Source organism: Lissotriton vulgaris, unplaced genomic scaffold (genome assembly GCF_964263255.1).
Source record: "Lissotriton vulgaris unplaced genomic scaffold, aLisVul1.2 SCAFFOLD_628, whole genome shotgun sequence".
Classification (NCBI taxonomy): Eukaryota; Metazoa; Chordata; class Amphibia; order Caudata; family Salamandridae; genus Lissotriton; species Lissotriton vulgaris.
In genome coordinates, this window is record NW_028249533.1 from 483 (window position 1) to 21,356 (window position 20,874).

At 45.5% G+C, this 20,874-nt stretch overlaps 1 protein-coding gene across 1 annotated transcript in view; it reads right to left on the reverse strand.

The window, feature by feature from the left end:
* Positions 1-5,066: 5,066 nt before the first annotated feature.
* LOC147663550 (proteasome subunit beta type-9-like) overlaps positions 5,067-20,874 on the reverse strand; it is a gene marked incomplete at its 3' end in the record, with an annotated part of 39,893 nt that continues 24,085 nt past the window's right edge. The window contains exon 3 of the mRNA XM_086950365.1: positions 5,067-5,198. Within this exon, the coding sequence (XP_086806491.1) occupies positions 5,067-5,198 (132 nt within the window). The remainder of the gene's footprint in view (positions 5,199-20,874) is intronic.

Genomic DNA, 20,874 nt, shown 5'->3' on the forward strand with positions numbered 1-20,874 from the left:
CACCCTCCAACACCACCACCAACTCACCCACCAACACCACCCTCCAACCACCAACTCCAACCTCCAACCACCAACTCCAACCTCCAACACCACCCTCCAACTCCACCCACCAACTCCACCCTCCAACTCCACCCTCCAACACCAACACCACCTCCAACTCCACCCTCCAACCCCACCACCAACTCCAACTCCAACCTCCACACCACCACCAACACCAACCTCCAACTCCAACCTCCAACTCCAACCTCCAACTCCAACTCAACCTCCAACCTCCAACTCCACCCTCCAACTCCACCCTCCAACCCACCCCCAACTCCACCCTCCAACTCCACCCTCCAACACCAACACCAACCACCAACTCCACCCTCCAACTCCAACTCCAACCTCCAACTCCAACCTCCAACTCCAACCTCCAACCTCCAACCTCCAACCTCCAACCTCCAACCTCCAACCTCCAACTCCAACCACCAACTCCAACTCCAACTCCACCCTCCAACTCCACCCTCCAACTCACCCTCCAACTCCAACCTCCAACTCCACCCACCAACTCCAACCTCCAACTCCAACCTCCAACTCCAACCTCAACCTCCAACTTCACCCTCCAACTCCAACCTCCAACTCCACCCTCCAACTCCAACCTCCAACTCCAACCTCCAACTCCAACCTCCAACTCCAACTCCAACTCCACCCTCCAACTCCAACCTCCACCCTCCAACTCCACCCTCCAACTCCAACCTCCAACTTCACCCTCCAACTCCACCCACCAACTTCACCCTCCAACTCCACCCTCCAACTCCAACCTCCAACTCCAACCTCCAACCTCCAACTCCAACCTCCAACTCCAACCTCCAACTCCAACCTCCAACTTCACCCTCCAACTCCACCCACCAACTTCACCCTCCAACTCCACCCTCCAACTCCACCCTCCAACTCCACCCTCCAACTCCAACCTCCAACTCCACCCTCCAACTCCAACCTCCAACCTCCAACTCCAACCTCCAACCTCCAACCTCCAACCCCAACCTCCAACCTCCAACTCCAACCTCCAACCTCCAACTTCACCCTCCAACTCCAACTTCACCCTCCAACTCCAACTTCACCCTCCAACTCCACCCTCCAACTCCAACCTCCAACTCCAACCTCCAACTCCAACCTCCACCCTCCAACTCCACCCTCCAATGTCCAACTCCAACCTCCAACTCCAACCTCCAATTTCAACCTCCAATTCCACGCTCCAACTCCACCCTCCAACTCCACCCTCCAACTCCACCCTCCAAGTCCACCCTCCAACTTCAAATCCACCCTCCAAATCCAACTCCACCTTCCAAATCCAACTTCACCCTCCAACTCCACCCTCCACCCTCCAACTCCACCCTCCAACTCCACCATCCAACTCCAACTCTACCCTCAAACTCCACCCTCCAACCTCAAAATCCACCCTCCAACTCCACCCTCCAACTCCACCCTCCAACTCCACTCTCCAACTCCACTCTCCAACTCCACTCTCCAACTCCACTCTCCATCTCCACTCTCCATCTCCACTCTCCATCTCCAACCTCCAACTCCAACCTCCAACTCCAACCTCCAATTCCAACCGTCCAATTCCACCGTCCAACTCCACCGTCCAACTCCACCCTCCAAGTCCACCCTCCAAGTCCACCCTCCAAGTCCACCCTCCAACTCCAAATCCACCCTCCAAATCCAACTCCACCTTCCAAATCCAACTTCACCCTCCAACTCCACCCTCCAACTCCACCCTCCAAGTCCACCCTCCAACTCCAAATCCACCCTCCAAATCCAACTCCACCTTCCAAATCCAACTCCACCCTCCAACTCCACCCTCCAACTCCACCCTCCAACTCCACCCTCCACCCTCCAACTCCACCCTCCAACTCCAACTCCACCCTCCAACTCCAACTCTACCCTCAAACTCCACCCTCCAACCTCAAACTCCACCCTCCAAATCCACCCTCCAACTCCACCCTTCAACTCCACCCTCCAAATCCACCCTCCAACTCCACCCTCCAACTCCACCCTCCAACTCCAGCTCCACCCTCCAACTCCAACTCCACCCTCCAACTCCAACTCCATCCTCCAACTCCACCCTCCAACTCCACCCTCCAACTCCAACTCCACCCTTCAAATCCACCCTCCAACTTCACCCTCCAACTCCACACTCCAACTCCACACTCCAACTCCACACTCCAACTCCACACTCCAACTCCACACTCCAACTCCACACTCCAACTCCACACTCCAACTCCACACAACTCCACACTCCAACTCCACACAACTCCACACTCCAACTCCACACTCCAACTCCACCCACCAACTCCACCCTCCATCACTCAGGGGCACCACCACATCACTCGGGGACACCACCACATCACTCGGGGACACCACCACATCACTCGGGGACACCACCACATCACTTGGGGACACCACCACATACATCACTCGGGGACACCACCACATCACTCCGGAACACCACCGCATCACTCAGAGGCACCACCACATCACTCGGGGACACCACCACATCACTCGGGAACACCACCACATCACTCGGGGACACTACCACATCACTCGGGAACACCACATCACTCAGGGGCACCACCACATCACTCATGGGCACCACCACATCACTCAGCCCAACCACAGCATCACTCAGCACAACAACAGCACTGTCCTTGCTTGCTACCAACAAGCATTGCCATAGCCAATAGGACTCGCATTAGGAAAGTGTAAGCTATTGGCTTTGTGAATAACAATGCTATTAATTTATATATTTTCAAAGTCAACACATATTAAAAAAATGTATCATTTACATTACCAATAGCTCACACTTACCTAAAGCGAGACCTATTGCATTGCAAATGCTTGTTTACCCAAGCAGTGAATCTATGAGCAGTTATCTCCACATCGTCATCAGTTATACTTATTGAAGGAAGTGTATCTAACAGGGTTCTTTCAAGCTTGTGTGTGTTTATCTTGCTCCATTATCTAAAATTTAGGGTCCCTGAGGGTGACGCTCTGCTACTCTTTGTGAATGGAGTAGGCTGATAGAAAAAAACACAGCCTTATGATCAGACCATAATAGGGGGGAGCATATCTCTGACAGCTAGGTAAGTATTATTTGAAAAAAATCCCGTCCAGAGTATGGCCCGCTAAGTGGGTGGGAGCTTCAATTTTCTGGTCAAGGCCTAGAGACGCCAAGAGTTCTAACAAATGGATGGTGTCGCTGTGCTTGTCGTTTTCTAGGTATACAGTAGCAAACTTAGTAAAAGATAGACACTTAGTGTAATAGGCAGAAAATGCAATTCAATCCTATGGAAGGAAAACAGTTACATGCAGTACAGGTAAATACTTGACTCGTACATCCAGTCTTTGTGGGTTTGGACTAACACTGGGCAAGGGTCAGATCAAGGTAGGTACTGCACCATCAGCTGCACTAGGACAGCCAGGTACAGAGGTCACTGGGCCCAATGTTGGTCAATGGAGACTCGGGCACCCACAGAGGATCTGTTTGCAGGGGGTACCCACGGATTGAGGGCAGAGGCTCCGGGGGTTAAAGCAAGCACAAGGGGGCCATAAGGCAGCACCAACCTTTCACCACTAGGGGCAAGGGGCGGCTGGGGCAGCTGGATGCAATCAGCGTCGGGCAACCAATTATTTTCAATGGGGAATCTTGGTCGCAAAAAGAGGCTGCAGGCTGAGACCAGGAGGCTGGATGAAGGTAACCACCAGCTGGGCAGGTTAGTTGAGATGCCGGAGGAGGGATGGGCACCATCGGCGGGGCTCCCCAATGTCGGGGGCTGAGGATGCAGGGGTGGCATTTGGTGTCGGATGTTCTTTACCTGAGCCGGTCGCGGTCAGGGAGACTGTTCAAGATGAGGCTGCAGGCGTCCTCGTGAAGTCCAGACGAGGTCAGCCAATGCAGATCTCGAGGTCAGGAACACTGGAGGACTTCACTGGACAGGTGAGCCACTTAGACTCGGGCCGTGGGTGTCAGGTGCAGAGTGGGCAGGGATTGCTTTTCCAGCTGGATCCGGAATCTTTGTAGTTGGATTCCTCTGGACAGAGCGCTGTTCTCCGGAGATCTGGCTTTGTTGAAGCATGGGCAGTCTTCCTTGGGTTCTGGAAGTCGCTGGCCACAGGGCAGGTGTTGTCTTCTTTGCAGGGTCTTTGAGCAGGAGACAGGCCAGTGGGCTGGGGCCAAATGAGTAGTCGTCTTCAGGCTAGGCGGCACGGCGTCTTCTACCTCCTTTTCTTCTTAGGTTGCAGGAATCTCAGGATCAAGGTTATGGGTGCCCCTAAATACTGAGGCATTGCCAGGTAGTAGCCAATGGGCGACTTACCTGTAGGGTGGCTACTCCTTTTGCATGTACCCTACCATTGGGGCGTGAGCATTCCCAGATCCTACTGGCTAAAGTCCTTCCATCCAACATGGAATATTTTCTAAGGAGGGGGTCACTTCAGCTCAGGACATTATGAAGATTCATCATTGAATTAAAAAGCCACTATACTGTATCATCAAATGTTATACTTTCTGGTTTGCTCCACATGTACTATTCAGTTGATTATTGTCTTTATAATTCTGCATGTAGTTAACCTTTTGATTGACCATACAGTGTTTCCTATGTTGACTATTTTTATAGGACATACAGCTTTGCCTGTTGTATGAGGTATTGGAAATTCATATATCTTTTTTCAAAACTGTTGATTTTTGTGATGTCATTGTATATTATAGGTTGATTCAAACAGACAAATACAATCAATTGTAGTTTTTTAAGTAATTTTGTATGAATATAAAGATTTTTAATGAGAATTGTGGTACTCCGAGTCTTCTTCTATCTTGTGTGGATAATGGTCTCGTATATTTATTAGACCAATTCTCACGTATGGAATTTGTCTTAAACAATTGTATTTTCCCTGCCCTGGGAACATTTATCAGTAGCAGGGGGTCCTTATATTTACATTATGTTATTATGATAGACCCAGGAATGGAGAGGAAAAGTGCACATAGAAAAGACACAGCAGTGTCCCAGCACCTCCCCCTAACCACTTACCTGTGCAGCTCCAGGTGATAGTTCACCATGTCCGCCATTTGCTGTGCGTCGGCCGCAGACCCCGAAAGGGCGCAGTAAATACGGTCATGAAGGGGGGCCAGCTTGTCCATCACTCGGTTCACCACTGACTCTCTGGGGAGGTATGGACGGAGAAGGTAAGAAAATGTTAGCACTTAAGGGGTTAAATGATGTTCATCTCCTCACCTGCACCCTCCTGCGTTACAAAGGGGCCTGTACCCCACCTCAGTTCTGACTTCTGGCACCCATCACCCCAAGATACAAACTGAGTATGGGTGCATCAAAGAGGGCAAAGAATCTAAGACTTACCACGCTTGCAGATCTATACCCAGAAATTAGTTCATTGCCCCCCCGCAGGCAGCAGACAGTGTGCCTCCAAATCTCTTAGACGCCATATTATATCACCATTTGAGAGCTATCTGCAGGGAACTGCGCAGCACATTTCTGGCCTGCCACCCACTCTTGACCCTTTGGAAAACACGTTAAACAATGAGTCACCCGCAAATTAATCACCCGATTATACAACTCCATGCAACGTGAAGATTCAGTGACAAAGAGTGCGCGATAGAACTATTGAACTCAGAGTTGGGAAACTCACTCACAGAGGCGCAGTGGCAATATTGCTGCAGACAATTGGTATCACTATCTCCCAATTATAAATTACGATTGCTACACTTTAAGTTCATGCATCAGCTATATAGAACTACCCTGCAGCTTCAAAAAATGGGACTAAGATCAGATAGCCAGTGCTGGAAATTGTAAACTATCAGACGCCACGTTCCTCCACCTGGCATGTTACTGTCCACCGATAGCAGACTATTGGGATGAAGTATTTACCACAGCACGTGACATTACCAGGGTAGACATATGCTGCACACCGTTGGTAGGCCTACTGGGGTATGTCAGGGAGGTCCCCTCGGCTACCCGATTGTGGAAATTGAAAATAATTGCCGTTAGCATGAGCTGAAGCCATCTTGTTTGTGGCATCCATTTTGTTAGCTATGTAATTCTTCCGTCTTCACGGTCGCTTGTCTTTCTATTCTGCTTGTGTCAGTACTGAGCCAAAGCAATGTACGTGCTGAGAAAAGGCCTGTAGCTGCTAGAATGCACCTGGCTAAAGATGTAACTGTCGACTATTTCTGGCTGCTGTAAGCAGTTCTGTTCCCTCTCCCACTTGTGATCTCCCATGTGTCCATGTTTGTCAGTAGTTATTCCTGTGTATGCTTGTACATTCTATTTGTAACTACATGCTTACTCCGCAACAAACTCTGTATATAAGCACCATGGTCTCTGTATTGAATGTACTACCTCAGGCAGCACTTGAGAGTTCTGTGTGGACGTGGTCCCACTCATGAGTGATTAATAAACTTGTCTGTTTGAATTCCAGCTTCAGTGCCAATCTCTATGGGCCCAATTCACAGAACTAACTGAAGACAAACAGCCAGATTCATCAATGTCCCGATTTGCGAGTCCTTAATAGCGATTATTAAGGAATCACTATTAAAGACTCGCAAAACGGGATTCATGTAGAAATCGCAATATTATTTGCGATTTCTACAGCTTCCTCTTTTGCGATTAGCAAATTGCTAATTGCAAATAAGGAATGACTCCCCATTCATTCCTATAGGCCTAAAAGCCCATAGGAATGAATGGGGAGTCATTCCTTATTTGCGATTAGCAATTTGCTAATCGCAAATAAGGATGCGATTTCAAGGGTGCCAGGGGTGTCCAAAGGACACCCTGTAGCACCCCTGAAATGTAAATGTAGACTGTTGCGCACACACATGTCCAAAGGACATGTGTGTGTGTAACATACAACTTGTGTGTGTAACATACAACTTAGAACATACAACTTGTGTGTGTAACATACAACTTAGAAAAATGCACTAAAGAGCATTTTTCTAAGTTTTCACTATTTACCACGAAGTCAGACTTCGCGGTAAATAGCGGCCAAAAAGAGCGATTTCGTAATTCAAAAATGGTTCATGAATTGCATTTAAGGAATCTCAAATAGAGATTCCTTAAATGAAATTCCTCGCAATTTAGCGATTTCGCAATTTACGATTTTTGCATTTGGGGTGATGAATCCCAAATGCAAAAATTGCGCTCGCAAAGGGCCAGATTCTCAGAATCTGGCCCTTTGCGAGCCGATTTTCCGTTGATGAATCTGGCTGATAATCCTAAACTTACTACTATTTTGGTATTCACAGAAGGCACTTACTCATTTCGGTGTTCACAGAAATTAGGAGTCCTAACTTTAGGACTCCTAAATGCCATCTGTGAATATTGAAAGTCTTAAAGTTAGGATTTTTCTCAGTTTAGGAGTCCTAAAGTCTAATTTTACTACTCCTAAACTGAGAAAAATTCTAACTTTAAGACTTTCGGTATTCATAGAAGGCATTTAGGAGTCCTAAAGTTAGGACTCCTAACTTCTGTGAATACCGAAATGAGTAAGTGCCTTCAGTGAATACAAATTGGTAGTAAGTTTATGATATTGTCTTAAGTTAGTTCTGTGAATCGGGCCCTATTTTATTGGTCTACGGACCCATGGACAAAGATAAGGGTGAACCCTGCACCGGTGTGCTTATTAAAAGGCACATTTCCACAGTTGGCACCCAACGTAGGACCTCATCGGAGGCGCAGCAGTCCAAAGGAGTGGTCTTGACGGAAGAGTGGAATTTTGCTGAGGAGACGTCCTGCATGAGGAGACCCTTGTCTTTGTAGCTGAAGTGATTTTTCCGGTTTTCTCGATTTGACCCTCCAGGAGGTCACCGGTCCCGACTGAGATATCCTTTGGCATTTTTTTTTCAGAGACCATTAGGTCGACCAAGAGCTTGGCAGTTGGAAGTTGGAGACTTTTGTTTGGTAAGGTCGCTGAAGCGGTACTCTTGATTTGCTTGGGCAAGATTCTGGTTTTGTTTGTTTGAATCATCCTTTGCAAAAGATAAAGGCAGGTAATGTGGAGATTTGTGTCTACTTTTGAATATTTTGGAGACTTAATATTTTACAAAACCTTGGTGGCATGCCTGTTCCTAACACACTCCGTAGATTGTGTTGCTGTATTGGTGGTACCAAAATGGATTTAGAAAGAAGTCAGCCGGCTCCCCCAGAGGGGACACCTAACAGGCATATGTACATTAAATACAGTATTTCTTCCATAATTTATAGTACACTGTGGAACAAATATACGAAAAAGGATCCTGATCTGCAATGGCCAGTAAATGGGTCATTTGATTTTAAAAAGATTCAGTATGTAGAGCAATGTTTGTTTAAATGTAAGAGTAGGCAAGATATGTTTGATTGTGTACCAATTTGGGAGAAAGAACTGCATGAGAGAGTAAGGAAAGAAGAAGTTATAGCAGAAAAAGAACAGCGAAAAACAATATATCAAACATCATTGGAATCGAAAAATAAGAAAATGAAGGATATAAAAGAAAATTAAGATAGGGAGCGTCGTTTAGAGGTAACTGGCCAGAACCCTATTAGGTGCCCCATTTATCCCATACTTAATAGACCTCAGGATGATTCCATTTTGTTAGATCGACCTCCGCCTCCGTATAAGTCTCCCTCTGCCTCTGAGGATGATCTTTCTGATGAAGAAAATTTTTCTTCAGATGAGACAGATACAGATAAGCAAGATGGGCGGCAGACTCGCTCTACTTCGACTACTGAAGGCAGGGCCACTCTTTGATCCGCTGCTCGTAAAGCAGCTCGTTGGAATGCCTCTGCTCCAGAACTCATAGCAATGGTTCAGCAGTGGAAAGATTTAGAGCTGTTATATTTTGTAGAGATGTACTTGAGAATTAATACTTAGTTTTAGAAAAAAATCTGATGATTTAGAGCCCTCTGATATAAATTCTGATTATAAACAATTAAGTGATGGCACCTTTCTTCTTTCATAGGTGCCTGATCTAATTAGGTGAGTGGTTAAATTGCGAACTGACACGTTCCGTCTGCAATAGGAGAAAAAAGCAGCTACCAAAGCTACAACTGAACAAACAGTCGTTCAGACCCCGGTGCGACAGGAAAGGAGCTTCAGGGACAGATAAAGACACTAGTGTGAGAAGTTGGCCTGATATATGATGCTCACTAGTTCTAGTGATCACCTTGTATCAGTCCAAACATCCCGTATGGTGATTGGTTGTAAGTCAACCTTATAGACCAGCTATCCTAGTAGCGTGGACAAAAGCAGTCTTTAGGCATGTGAAACCAGCTGTTTTACCACATATAACCCCTTGAATACCAAGTGAAAGGACACCACACAGGTTGTTATGAAAATAAACAGTATATTTATTAACTAACATACACCTCTGAACTCTTTATGAGATCAGAGGGCTAAGCACATGACAAACTCTTAGGAAAAATACGTTTAAGTTGCACGATTACGATGTTGCCCTACGGGCACAAGTAGTCAAGATAAAGGGTAGCTACAAGGGATTTTGTTTAGAATCTTACTCAATTATTTTTATAGATTCTTAGTTCTAACAGTAGAACCCAAAGTATCCTCAGGATAACTTAATGACTTGGTTAGACACTATTATCAAATGACAATACATTCATTGTTGACAAATTTGAAAAATAACAAGAAGTAAAAAGAGGCACACAGCAAGGAAGGGTGTAAAGTTAAAAGGATTATTTATATTGATATGAATCACAAGGAGAAAATTAATTCAATGGGGATACAGGTTGAACAAAACTATACAAATACTATTATGAAGAGCAACAAATATGCATTTCAATGACAATTCATAACAGTAAAATCAACTCCAAAAGATATATATATAAGGAAACCAAATACAAAAATATATCTAAGTGTCCTATGGCAGAAATGCCTGGGGAGATGATCTTTAGGTCGACGTTTCGGTCTTTTAGGCTGTCGTCAACAAGACCATCATCAGGACTAGTTTTTTTGAGGAAAAAAAACCCCTGTACAAAAAAATTACATACAATTAAATACAATTCTTTAAAATGGTAACCAAACAAATACATCCACATAGGATACATTTTATCTCACCCTAACTAAAGTGCTGTGTGCGTCACATCCTATTGATGGACATTTAAACTAAAAACATAGGTTGTCAAAGAGATGCTTGGGTTAGCTAATGTTGTAATTTACAAGTTTAATTCTGTATCTTAATGTTTTAAGCTAATTTCATATAAGTTTCAAAGACTGAAGAGTTTATAATTTACAAGTCTAATTCTGTATATTAATGTTTCAAGCTAGTTTCATATAAGTTTCAAAGACTGTAGAATTTGTAACACTCACTTGAGAGGACCAGAGAAAGTTAATGGTCTTAGTGAAATGGACGGAGTTTGGCTCTGAGGTGGTTTTTAGATCACGCTAGAAAAATATATATTGGGTTATCAGTCTTGGGCCAGTTTCGGAAGCACGACAAACCATATACTAAGTAAGTGGAATGTGAAAGTCAATAGAAGAAATGGAGCTGTCCAGAGGCTGTAGGATCGCTGGGACCACGCTACACTAACTTGAGGTAAGTAATAGGAGGCCCACGGGACGCGTGTGCAGAGTGTGAACTCACACGCAGGATGCGTACAAACGGCTATGGACAGTACAGTTTAAAGAAAAGGTGAGTACGGACGTTCCTGACTAGATAGGACAAAAACGACAATGGAACTGGACACTAGGAGAGTCAAGCTACCCTTGAGCACCGAAATGCTCTTGTTACCTCACCCACGGGCTGCGGGTGCATAGGTGCCAAAGTGTGTCGGGTTTCCGCGTCGAAGTCTATGGAGCCTTGAAGAAAGATGCTGCAGGCGACCAGGAGGAAGATGTCCGGTGCGATCCAAGGGTGGATCGGTGATGTGAAGAACCTGAAAGCAGAGGGGACAATGTTCAAAGTCACTAGCCAGTGACCGGAGTGGAACCAGGAGTGGAACCAGATGTCGTCGTCACGATCAGGTGAAGGTGGACGCTTGTCTCTGCAGCCACGTGGACCAGGTGGTGTCTTCGATGACCAGGATGGAGGCACGAGCTGTCCCACGCAGGCTCTCGCTGTCGGCGGTGTCGTCTCCGGATTCGGGTTCAACAGGCCTTGGCAAAGGCAACCCACGCGGTGAGTGGAAACGGCGTCTGGAGTGGACCAGGAGGGTCCGGGGTGCTCCTCTTTTGGGAGGGAGCAAGGGCCAGTCTGGAGAAACCAGACCAGCAGCAAAGTTGTCGGAGTTCGTCGTCTAGGAGGTCACAAGCCAGCCGGCAAGTGACCAGACAACGCGTCGAGCAGCAAACAGGCAGAAGGGCCCCATGCAGATCTCGTGGATGCTGGAGGGCTGATCTTCGATGCAGGAGCTGCTCGGGGTCGGGGCTTCTCAGTCCCCAAAGCACTTGGACGAGGATGCCTCGGAAGTCGTGCTGGAGCGAAGTGCTGCTTCTTTCAAGATGGCCGGTTCCACGTGTCTCGTCGCACCCACTGGTCTCAGCTCGGCTGTAGATGTGGGTAGAGGTCGGAGAGGTCTGGGAGTCCGGGTCTCGTCGGGCTCTGAAGTCTGGATCCTTGCAGGAAGACGACAAAGGGAAGCCGCGGTGATGGTGCCTGCAGATGCAGGGTGGACACTCCTTGCCCACAAGGGAGATTCTTCGGTCTTCTGATGATCAGGAGGATGAAGGTCAAGAGTTTCTTCGTGGAAGTTGTCAAGATTAATCTAATCTGGAATGGGACCAGCTCCTACCTTTATTCAGCTAAAGGGGGCTGCACTACGACTAGGTCCCTCCTCTGGGTGGGACCTCGAAGGGGGTCTTGTGCCAGCTCTGGGGCTGGAGTGCCCCAGGAACTGGTTCTGACCGGTGTATGCACGGGACACCTTGTGTGCCCCAGGCATGTCTCATTCCTTTGAGCCCTGGGCTACCTAATACACAAAATCCTGTCTGGGGTGGTGCTAGCACCTCCCAAGGCAGGAAACCCTTTGTCCAAGCCGCCCTCGCTGGAAGGACTCCCAGCAACAGGAGGTCAGACTTGTGTCTGTGGTGGCAGCATCCATTTTGTGATGCTGAGGCTCGAGTTAACTTTAACCGGGGTTCACAGTTACATACATGTCGTGTCCCTCTAGAAGGGTAGAATGCTACCCCCGTCGCCAGAATTGGCGAGGGGGTAGTATTCCAATTCGTATGACACCCTACTCGACATGTTTTGATAATGCTATACCAAAGTTAGCATTTGACCGCGAGGTACATAATGCACTTAAGAGTATATGGTATAGCGTTATCATGGAACAGCTATTAGGGCTTGGTTCCGCAAGCTGCAGACGGGCTCAGCTCATGCCAGAGCACCATCTCACATAATTCCAAGCACTCTGCCTTCAGGATTGATAAGGTCTGCCATAGGAGTGACTGATAGGAATATATGTGTCCATTTTTAGGGTTAGATATAGGGAGACTATATCTAAAGCAAAGGGTGATTACACCACCTTGCCCCAGCTGTCGTGCAGCCAGTTGTGTCAGATTTGGATGGCCAGCCAGGGGTGGCATAATACATGCTGCAGCCCCTGGTTGGCCCTGAGTGCACCTATGCCCTGGGTACCTAAGCTACACTGTACAGGGACTGATAAGGTGACTCAGTCCAATTGGTTATGCACCTAAGGTACATGGTTGTAAATTTAGAGAGAGAACAGCTAGGCTGTGGGTCTGATTAGCAGGCCCACAGCCAGGGAAAGTCGTAAACCAGTGAAGCAAAAAGCAAAAATCGGGGGTGACCATAGGATTGCAGACCCTACTCTCCTACAACTAGTGATACTGTAGTTACAGTGAAACCAATGTGCAAAGCTGCGCCTTTGAATGTTCCTCCAAAGGGTGCGGGAACAAGTGAGGATAAAACCTCAGATGAGGCGAAGGGATATTTTATTTATAATTGGGTCTATACCCCTTGGAGTAGAGCAGATGTTATGGCTCTTAAGGCTGCTTTGCCTGATCCGCGGAAAATCCGGCCGCTTTTTATGAAGAAGTGGAAGGAGTTATTAGCTCCTGCACTATGAACTTGTCAGATATCGATATGTTTTTTGGACTCATTTTGCCCCCCCCCCCTGCTGATATGTGGAGAACAATTCGGAACGTAGAGGATAATGCAGCTTATGGTGATACTTGGGTGCATTTAAAGGAAATAGATGCGGATAGAGAGCCTGCACAGAAACCGCAACAGGTGATATTAGATCTTTCCAAAGCTATTGTGACTAAGCTAAAAACTCTTACACCCTCTGAGAAAATAGATTGGACTCTGTTAGCGTCTTGTAAACAGAAAGCAGATGAGTCAGTTTCTGATTTCTTTATGAGATTTGAAGAGACATTTCATGACTTTAGTGAGCAGTCATTGACAGATGACATGGGTAAGCATCTGTTTGTCGACAAATTTGTTGCTAACATGTTGCCAGAAATAGCTAGTCGCCTAAAGGCCAGCGAGAGTTCATGGACTACGTCTTCCCTAGTCTCCCTTTTGACTATGGCCCAGTATTATGAGCATCAGGAATTGGAAGCAAAAGGCAAGGAGGATAAGAAGGTTAAGGATTTAAAGACGAAAGTTATGTTGGCTCAAGTCTATGGTCCTCCATTTAGAGGTGGTAGAAGAGGTGGACGTGCGATGTATCATCCTGGTGTACCCCCGTTCCCTCGAGCAACTATGTCTTCTGATCAGTGTGCTTATTGTAAGGAGATTGGACATTGGCGTTCTGAGTGCCCCCTTTTGCGAGCTCAGCAGTAACAGTGGGGTAGAAGAAGTATAAGAGGCCGCCCACGGAACTCAGGAAATAGGGGAGGCATGGATAATCATACTAGATTTGAGGCAGTTGAACACCACCCAAATTCTTCTAATACCTTTGATAGATGAAACCAATATCAAATGTCTGATTATTCGGCTGATGGTCTTAAGGATTCTGATTATGCTTAGGAATGCTTAGGATGGGGTAAGGAACTGGTTGAGGTCCCAGTAGATCAGAAAGGGTCCCTATTTTGATGCAAACGTCTTGGGTCCTACTGATCGGTTTCTGGTTAATTCAGGAGCTACTCGTAGTGCTCTGTCTAAACAATTGGTTCCTAGGGCTCCCCTGTCTGGCACAATGATAACATCGATAGGATTCGATGGGACGCGTACACTTAGCCCAGTGTCACAGCAACTTGCATTTAGTCTGGATAAATTCACTGCAGCATGTCCATTTCTGCTTTCCCCTAACACGCTGGATAACATTGTGGGTATCGATATGCTTAAACATTTCCGTGCTACAATACTTTGTTCCCCAGAAGGTGTACGTGTTATTTTAAATGATAACTATCCAATGGTTGAGAGGTCTTGTCTCATGAAAGAGGGTGTTGCTCTGGCATCGCTACCTAGTACTTTGTGGGCTACATCAGATACCGATGTGGGCCAAATGGTTATTCCACCAGTACATATTCAAGTGAAGGTAGGTGCTTTGTTGCCCCGACTGCCCCAATATAAAATATCTCAGGAAGGCGAAGAAGCATTAATACAAATTGTTCAAGATTTGATCAGAGTGGGGGTTGTGGAAGAAGTCCCTTACAATACCTGTAATAGTCCTATTCTTCCTATTTTGAAAAAAGACCCTGACACTAAAATGTATTGATTCATTATTGACTGACGAGAGGTCAACAATATAGATGTGCCCCAATACCAGGTAGTCTCTGACATCACAACACTTCTTACTATGGTTCCTCCTACTGCCACTACATTTAGTGTAATTGATTTAAAGAACATATTTTTCTCGATTTCTATTCACCTTGACAGCCGTTATTTGTTCGGCTTCACTTTGAATAATCGATTCTTCAGGTTCTGTAGAGCTCCACAAGGGTATACACAGAGTCCTAGCATTTATAGTCAGGCATTGAAAAGGTAGCTTGATTCTTTCACTGTGCCGAAAGGGGTGGCTCATATTCAATATGTCAATGGCATATTGTTGGCTGCTGATACCCCTGAACAGTGTGAAGAAGGTACACTGTTATTGCTATAATTCCTTGCCTCTCATCATCACAAAGTATCTCGGAAGAAATTGCAATATTGTAGACAGCAGGTTACCTACTTAGGTCACCTCCTGTCTAAGGAGGGACGTGCACTCACACCAGATCGCATTCAAACTATTTTGGACACGCCTGTGCCCCGTACTCCGAAGGATGTTTGTCCATTGATTAGCCTTACTTCTTTCTGTAGGCAGTGGATCCCTAGTTTTTCTCACATTAATAAAACCTTCTTGGCCCCTTTGACTAAAGACACTCCGATGCCTCTCCCATGGGCCACTGAATGCCAGAATGCTTTTTAACAGTTACGTCATGCTCTTTGTTCTGCACCAGTATTAGGAACTCCAGACTACACTAAGGCCTTCACACTCTATGTACACGAGAGGGATGGTTGCGCTCTCTCAGTTTTACCATAGACACACGGTGATAAGCAACGTCCTTGTGCATATTTCTCAGCTGTCCTTGGCCCAGTTGCTCGTGAGTTGCCTGGGTGTTTTCAAGCATGGCATCGACGGCAGTGTCCGAGCGGTGGCAGCGACGGCTGTGTCCATACGTCAGAGTGAGGGAATAGTCTTGTCACATAGACTGCTTGTGCTAGTACCCCATTCAGCTGATGCTTTGTTAAATCAAACAAACAACAACATTTGACTGGTGCCCGTTTGACAGGCTATGAATTGACACTTTTGGCTCCTCATATCACGCTGAAAAGAGGTTTGACTCAGAATCCTGCTACATTATTGCCATTTCCAGCTACTCAGTCTCAGTCACAAGAGTTACATGACTGTATATCCCTTACTGAAGAACAAACAAAGAGTTGTGTTGACCTACAAGATACACCTCTTTCTAGTATTCATGGGGAATTGTGGGTTGATGGGTCCTGCCTGAAGTTGCCTGATGGTACTACATCTGCTGCTTATGCAATTACAACATTTCAGACAGTAGTTGAGACAGCTCGCATCCCACAGAAGTCAGCTCAAGCAGCTGAGTTGATAGCACTGACAAGAGCAAGTGAGCTTAGCACAGATTTGCTTGTTAACATTTACACTGATAGTCAACATGCTTTCGGAGTAGCTCATGATTTTGGGCAACTCTGGAAAGAAAGAGGCTTTCTCACTTCACATGGGACACAAATAGTGCATGGGGAATTGGTACATAATCTCTTTACTGCCTTGACGTATCCTAAAAAGTGGCAATTGTTAAGTGTAGCACACACAGGAAAGTGACTGGTAAAATAGGAGCAGGCACTGCCTTTGCAGACTACACAGCTCATGATACTGCAATGCAGTGATGTACTACACCTATGTATGCAGTTAAGTCACAGGCTGAGGGTTGGTATGATGCCAGGCAAGAGGTGCTGGACATGCAACGATCTGCTTCTGTTGAAGAATTAGACAAATGGTCCAAGGAGGGAGCATTGGACGAGGAGGGCTGTTGGAGGAATAAAGAAATGACGAAATGCAAGTTACCCGCAGCCTATTTACACCCTATGATTCACATGGCACATGGGCCAGCACATGTTGGAGCATCCTCAATAGCAAAGCAACTTATGCAAGTTTGGGATCATCCAGAGATTGTCGGTACGGCTAAGAAACTAGGCCAGTCCTGTCTGAGCTGTCTGCAGTATAATCCTGGATAAGGAACACAAACTCCAATAGGAGGGTTTGCAATACCTACTGCACCTTTTGAGGTTCTACCAATGGATTATATCCAGCTTGAACGCTGTAATAATCTGAAGTATGTTCTGGTAGTGGTTTGTGCCTTTAGTAAATGGGTGGAGGCATACGTCACGAAAGATAATACAGCTCTTACTACAGCGAAGGTGCTCCTAAAGGAGTTTTTCCCCAACTTAGAATTTGTCGAGTTTTGTGGAGTGACAACGGACCCCATTTCATTGGGCAAGTTGTTGAGTATCTCATGAAAGGGTTAGGAATTAAGCAGAGGTTTCATGCAGCTTTTCACCCACAATCAACAGGGCTAGAAGAACGCTACAACTCTACATTAAAATTGAAGCTGGCAAAGATACAGGCTTCCACATCCTTGAAATGGCCTGATGCTCTACCTTTAGCATTGCTGTCTATTAGATCGATACCACATACACGATCTGGCCTCACACAATATGAGGTCGTTTTTGGAAGGCCAATGAATATTTGGGGAATTCCTAAGCCACGCCCTATACATGATGTACCCTATGTATTGATGAACGACTATTTGTCTCTTGCAGGCTTGCAGGGTGCCAGTATCAAGTGGTGCTAGATTCTTCTTTTGCGCCTCACATATCATTGAGGCGACTCCATAGTACGCTGGTGCAACAATTCACCTTTACACGATATTGCGACTCAGGATTGGGCCGTCAAAAAGATGATTGAAATGTTTTGACCTATACTTATGCGGAACATTAGTATGCTCTTTTTATAATCTCTTTATTCGAATGAGAAAATATTTAACTTGTGCTGAGTCCGTTTTGACTTCTTCATCTTGCCATCTATTTTGGTTTTTCAATACGCGTGACTCACATGGATATTTTGGATTGTTGTTATTTATTTGGAGTTCATAGTGACAACCTCACCTTGACATTTACCCAGCTATCTCACTGCGCTTGACCCATTCGGATAATTTGGACTTTTGTTATTGACTTTGGAGCCTTATGTTCATATTTACATCTATATGATTTGATGATACATGCGCCGCATATTCCAGCTTTATTAGCCTTGAAAAAGTCCTTGTACTAATTTAGAGTACGGACGAAACACGTGTCAGCTGTCGTTTTATCAATTGGAAAATAACTTTTATGGATCAATAAAGAAAAAGATGCCATAAATATGAACTTTATTCACTGATTTGTTCTGTCCTACACTACAAGTTGCTGATTGCATTTGGATTCATTGTTGTTATGACTATAAATCATATTAGTCTTAAATGTACTTATACTTGAGGATTGTGCTCTCTTGACCTTTCTTGTCTAGATATACATTTGTCAATCCTTTTGGTTTGACAATCTTAATCCTTCCTGGTAGTGGGGGATATTGGTCTATGTAGCACTCCATCTTTGATATTTAGAAAGATTATATTGACTTTTCCAGCACTGGTTTTCAGTATACTGTTTTTAGTGTATGTGCGGTTTTTTCCAAATCTTTGGAAACACCACTACCAACTCTTGTATGCATGACTATTTGTCTCAGTTGACTGACAGTTTGTCTTCTATTTATCAACAGGTTCAGGAGACTCTTCCAGACAGGTCGCAAGGTGACGGCCACTGCTTGTGCCCTGGAGGTTATGTTGTAATCAATTCCTTTCAGAGAGCCAGTGCCCTAGCACCGAGGTGTTGAGGGTCAGAGCAGGTGCTACTGGCTACCAGGACTGCGGTTCGAGTGACCAACCAGAAGAATTGGGTCCATGTGACACACTGCCGAAAAGTGTTGCAAGACCTAGTGAGCCCAGCCGCGTTGGCAGATCACTGCGATATCCTGGCCACCGAGAAAGGACAAGCTACGTCACCTGAAGGACCTGAGGAAGTCTTCCCGGACCACACGATCCCTGGTACATCTCGATATCAGATGCGACCCGGGATGACACTTTGTTGCTGAAAAAGACTGTTTGAACCACTGTCCTGGGTAGTGAAACACTGAGTTACAAAGGGGGGGTAACCTTTTAGTGACTACTCGTCTCAACCTCAGTGAAGAAACCAACGTCTGCCCAGGACCTTAGAGCACCATCTGTTTTATTTTTCAACGACGAGATGAACATGCCTAAGGAGAAGAAGCAAACTGCTGCAAGAGTCTGATCGAAAGAGTATGTTCATTATTGGACTAAATTTGATTGTTGTTAATATAGCAATAATAACATGGGTTGTAGAGGGAGTAGCTCCTGCTCGAAATCTATTGACTGCTACTACTCCTGTCCCCATTGAACATCACTACTTTACTCTTCCTTATCATGTACAGAAGCAAAGAATGTCCTACCTCAACAACACTTTCATTCAAATGTTGCATCACACCCATAACGCTACGAACGTCGCCAACTGTTGGGTATGTGGAATGATGCCAGCTCATCAGAAAACGGGAGGGACGCCTTTTATTCCTTTGCCGTTTTCACACAAAAAAATTGCTAATATTACTTATGGTAATGTAGGTGGACTAAATGCTCAGGTAAATAAAGTTTGTTACCCTGATGAGGAAGGAGATCCACAAGTTAAGGGAACTGTATGGGAAATGGAGGGGTATCGTTGAGGAAATTCCTCTGTGCACTATGTTTTCCCTAACACTCGAACAACTAAGGGGAATGGGCCTCCTGTTATCGCTGTTACTAGAGCTCGAGCCGATCTCTGTGTGAGCAGTATTGGCAGTATCCCTGTGGGAAAAAGTGACTGTACTATAATGTTGAACATTACTGGAACGAACAATAGCAGTTTTTTGTCCTCACATAATACCTATTTCATTTGTGGAAGTAAAGCTTATTACCACCTACCTATTGGGTGGTCTGGAAGCTGCTTTGTGTCCTTTTTACTTCCACCTGTATATTTGTCCCCTGCATCCTATCATAAAGACTATAAACTGTATAATGACATTTCTAAGAGTGGATTCAAGAGGACAATAAATCAAGATGAGGTGGATCAAACTGATACTGCATTGCAGCGGTACATTGACTTTAACTTGGGTCTATTCTTCTTTGTTGGTGCGACCTTAAACAGCAGGAAAATCAGGCACTTGACACATGTTGTAGAGGCTGTAACCAATCAGACAGCAATGGTGCTTGGAAATATCACAGGATGGTCCTCGATGTGATCCTGGCCGACCGTAGTTGAGCATGTTGCATCATTGGAAGCAGCTGCTGCGTATACATCCCTGACCGCGCCCCTTCAGTTTTTGAAGCAATTTCTAAAATGCACAAGATAGCCACTGAAATCCATCAGGATTCAGGGACATGGACTTGGACTGGATGGCTATAGAACATATTTATTGTATGGGGCTGGAAAGTGCTATCAGCCCTATGTATATTTTTTGCGATTCTTTTCACCTTTTGCCTATGTATCCAATGTGGCCCGATGCTCTGTTCCTTTTGTATTTCTACCTGTACCTCATGTATACCGACTAAACAAAATGTCAAGAATGTAAATGCCTGCCTAGCAATGGATCAGGAAATTAATAAACTCATGACAATAGATGTACATGATATCTTCCATGCTCCTTCCAAATCATAGAGATGTCTTCAGCCAATGCTAAAAGGGCCGCCTGTGGAAATTGAAAATAATTGCCGTCAGCATGAGCTGAAGCCATCTTTTTTGTGGCATCCATTTTGTTAGCTATGTAATTCTTCCGTCTTCACTGTTGCTTGTCTTTCTATTCTGCTTGTGTCATCAACTTTAGTTAACTCCTTCAGTACTGAGCCAAAGAAATGTATGTGCTGAGAACAGGCATGTAGCTGCTAGAATGCTCCTTGCTAAAGATGTAACTGTTGACTATTTCTAACTGCTGTAAGCAGTTCTGTTCCCCCTCCCACTTTGCTGACAAAGTGATCTCCCATCTGCCCATGTTTGTCGGTAGTTATTCCTGTGTATGCTTGTACCTTCTATTTGTAACTACATGTTTACTTTGCAACAAACTCTGTATATAAGCACTATGGGCTGTGTATTCAATGTACTACCTCAGGCAGCACTTGAGAGTGCTGTGTGGACGTGGTCCCACTTATAAGTGATTAATAAACTTGTCTATTTGAATTCCAGCTTCAGTACCAATCTCCATTTTATTGGTCTACGGACCTGTGGACAAAGATAAGGGTGAACCCTGCACCGGTGTTCTTATTAAAAGGCACATTTCCACATGA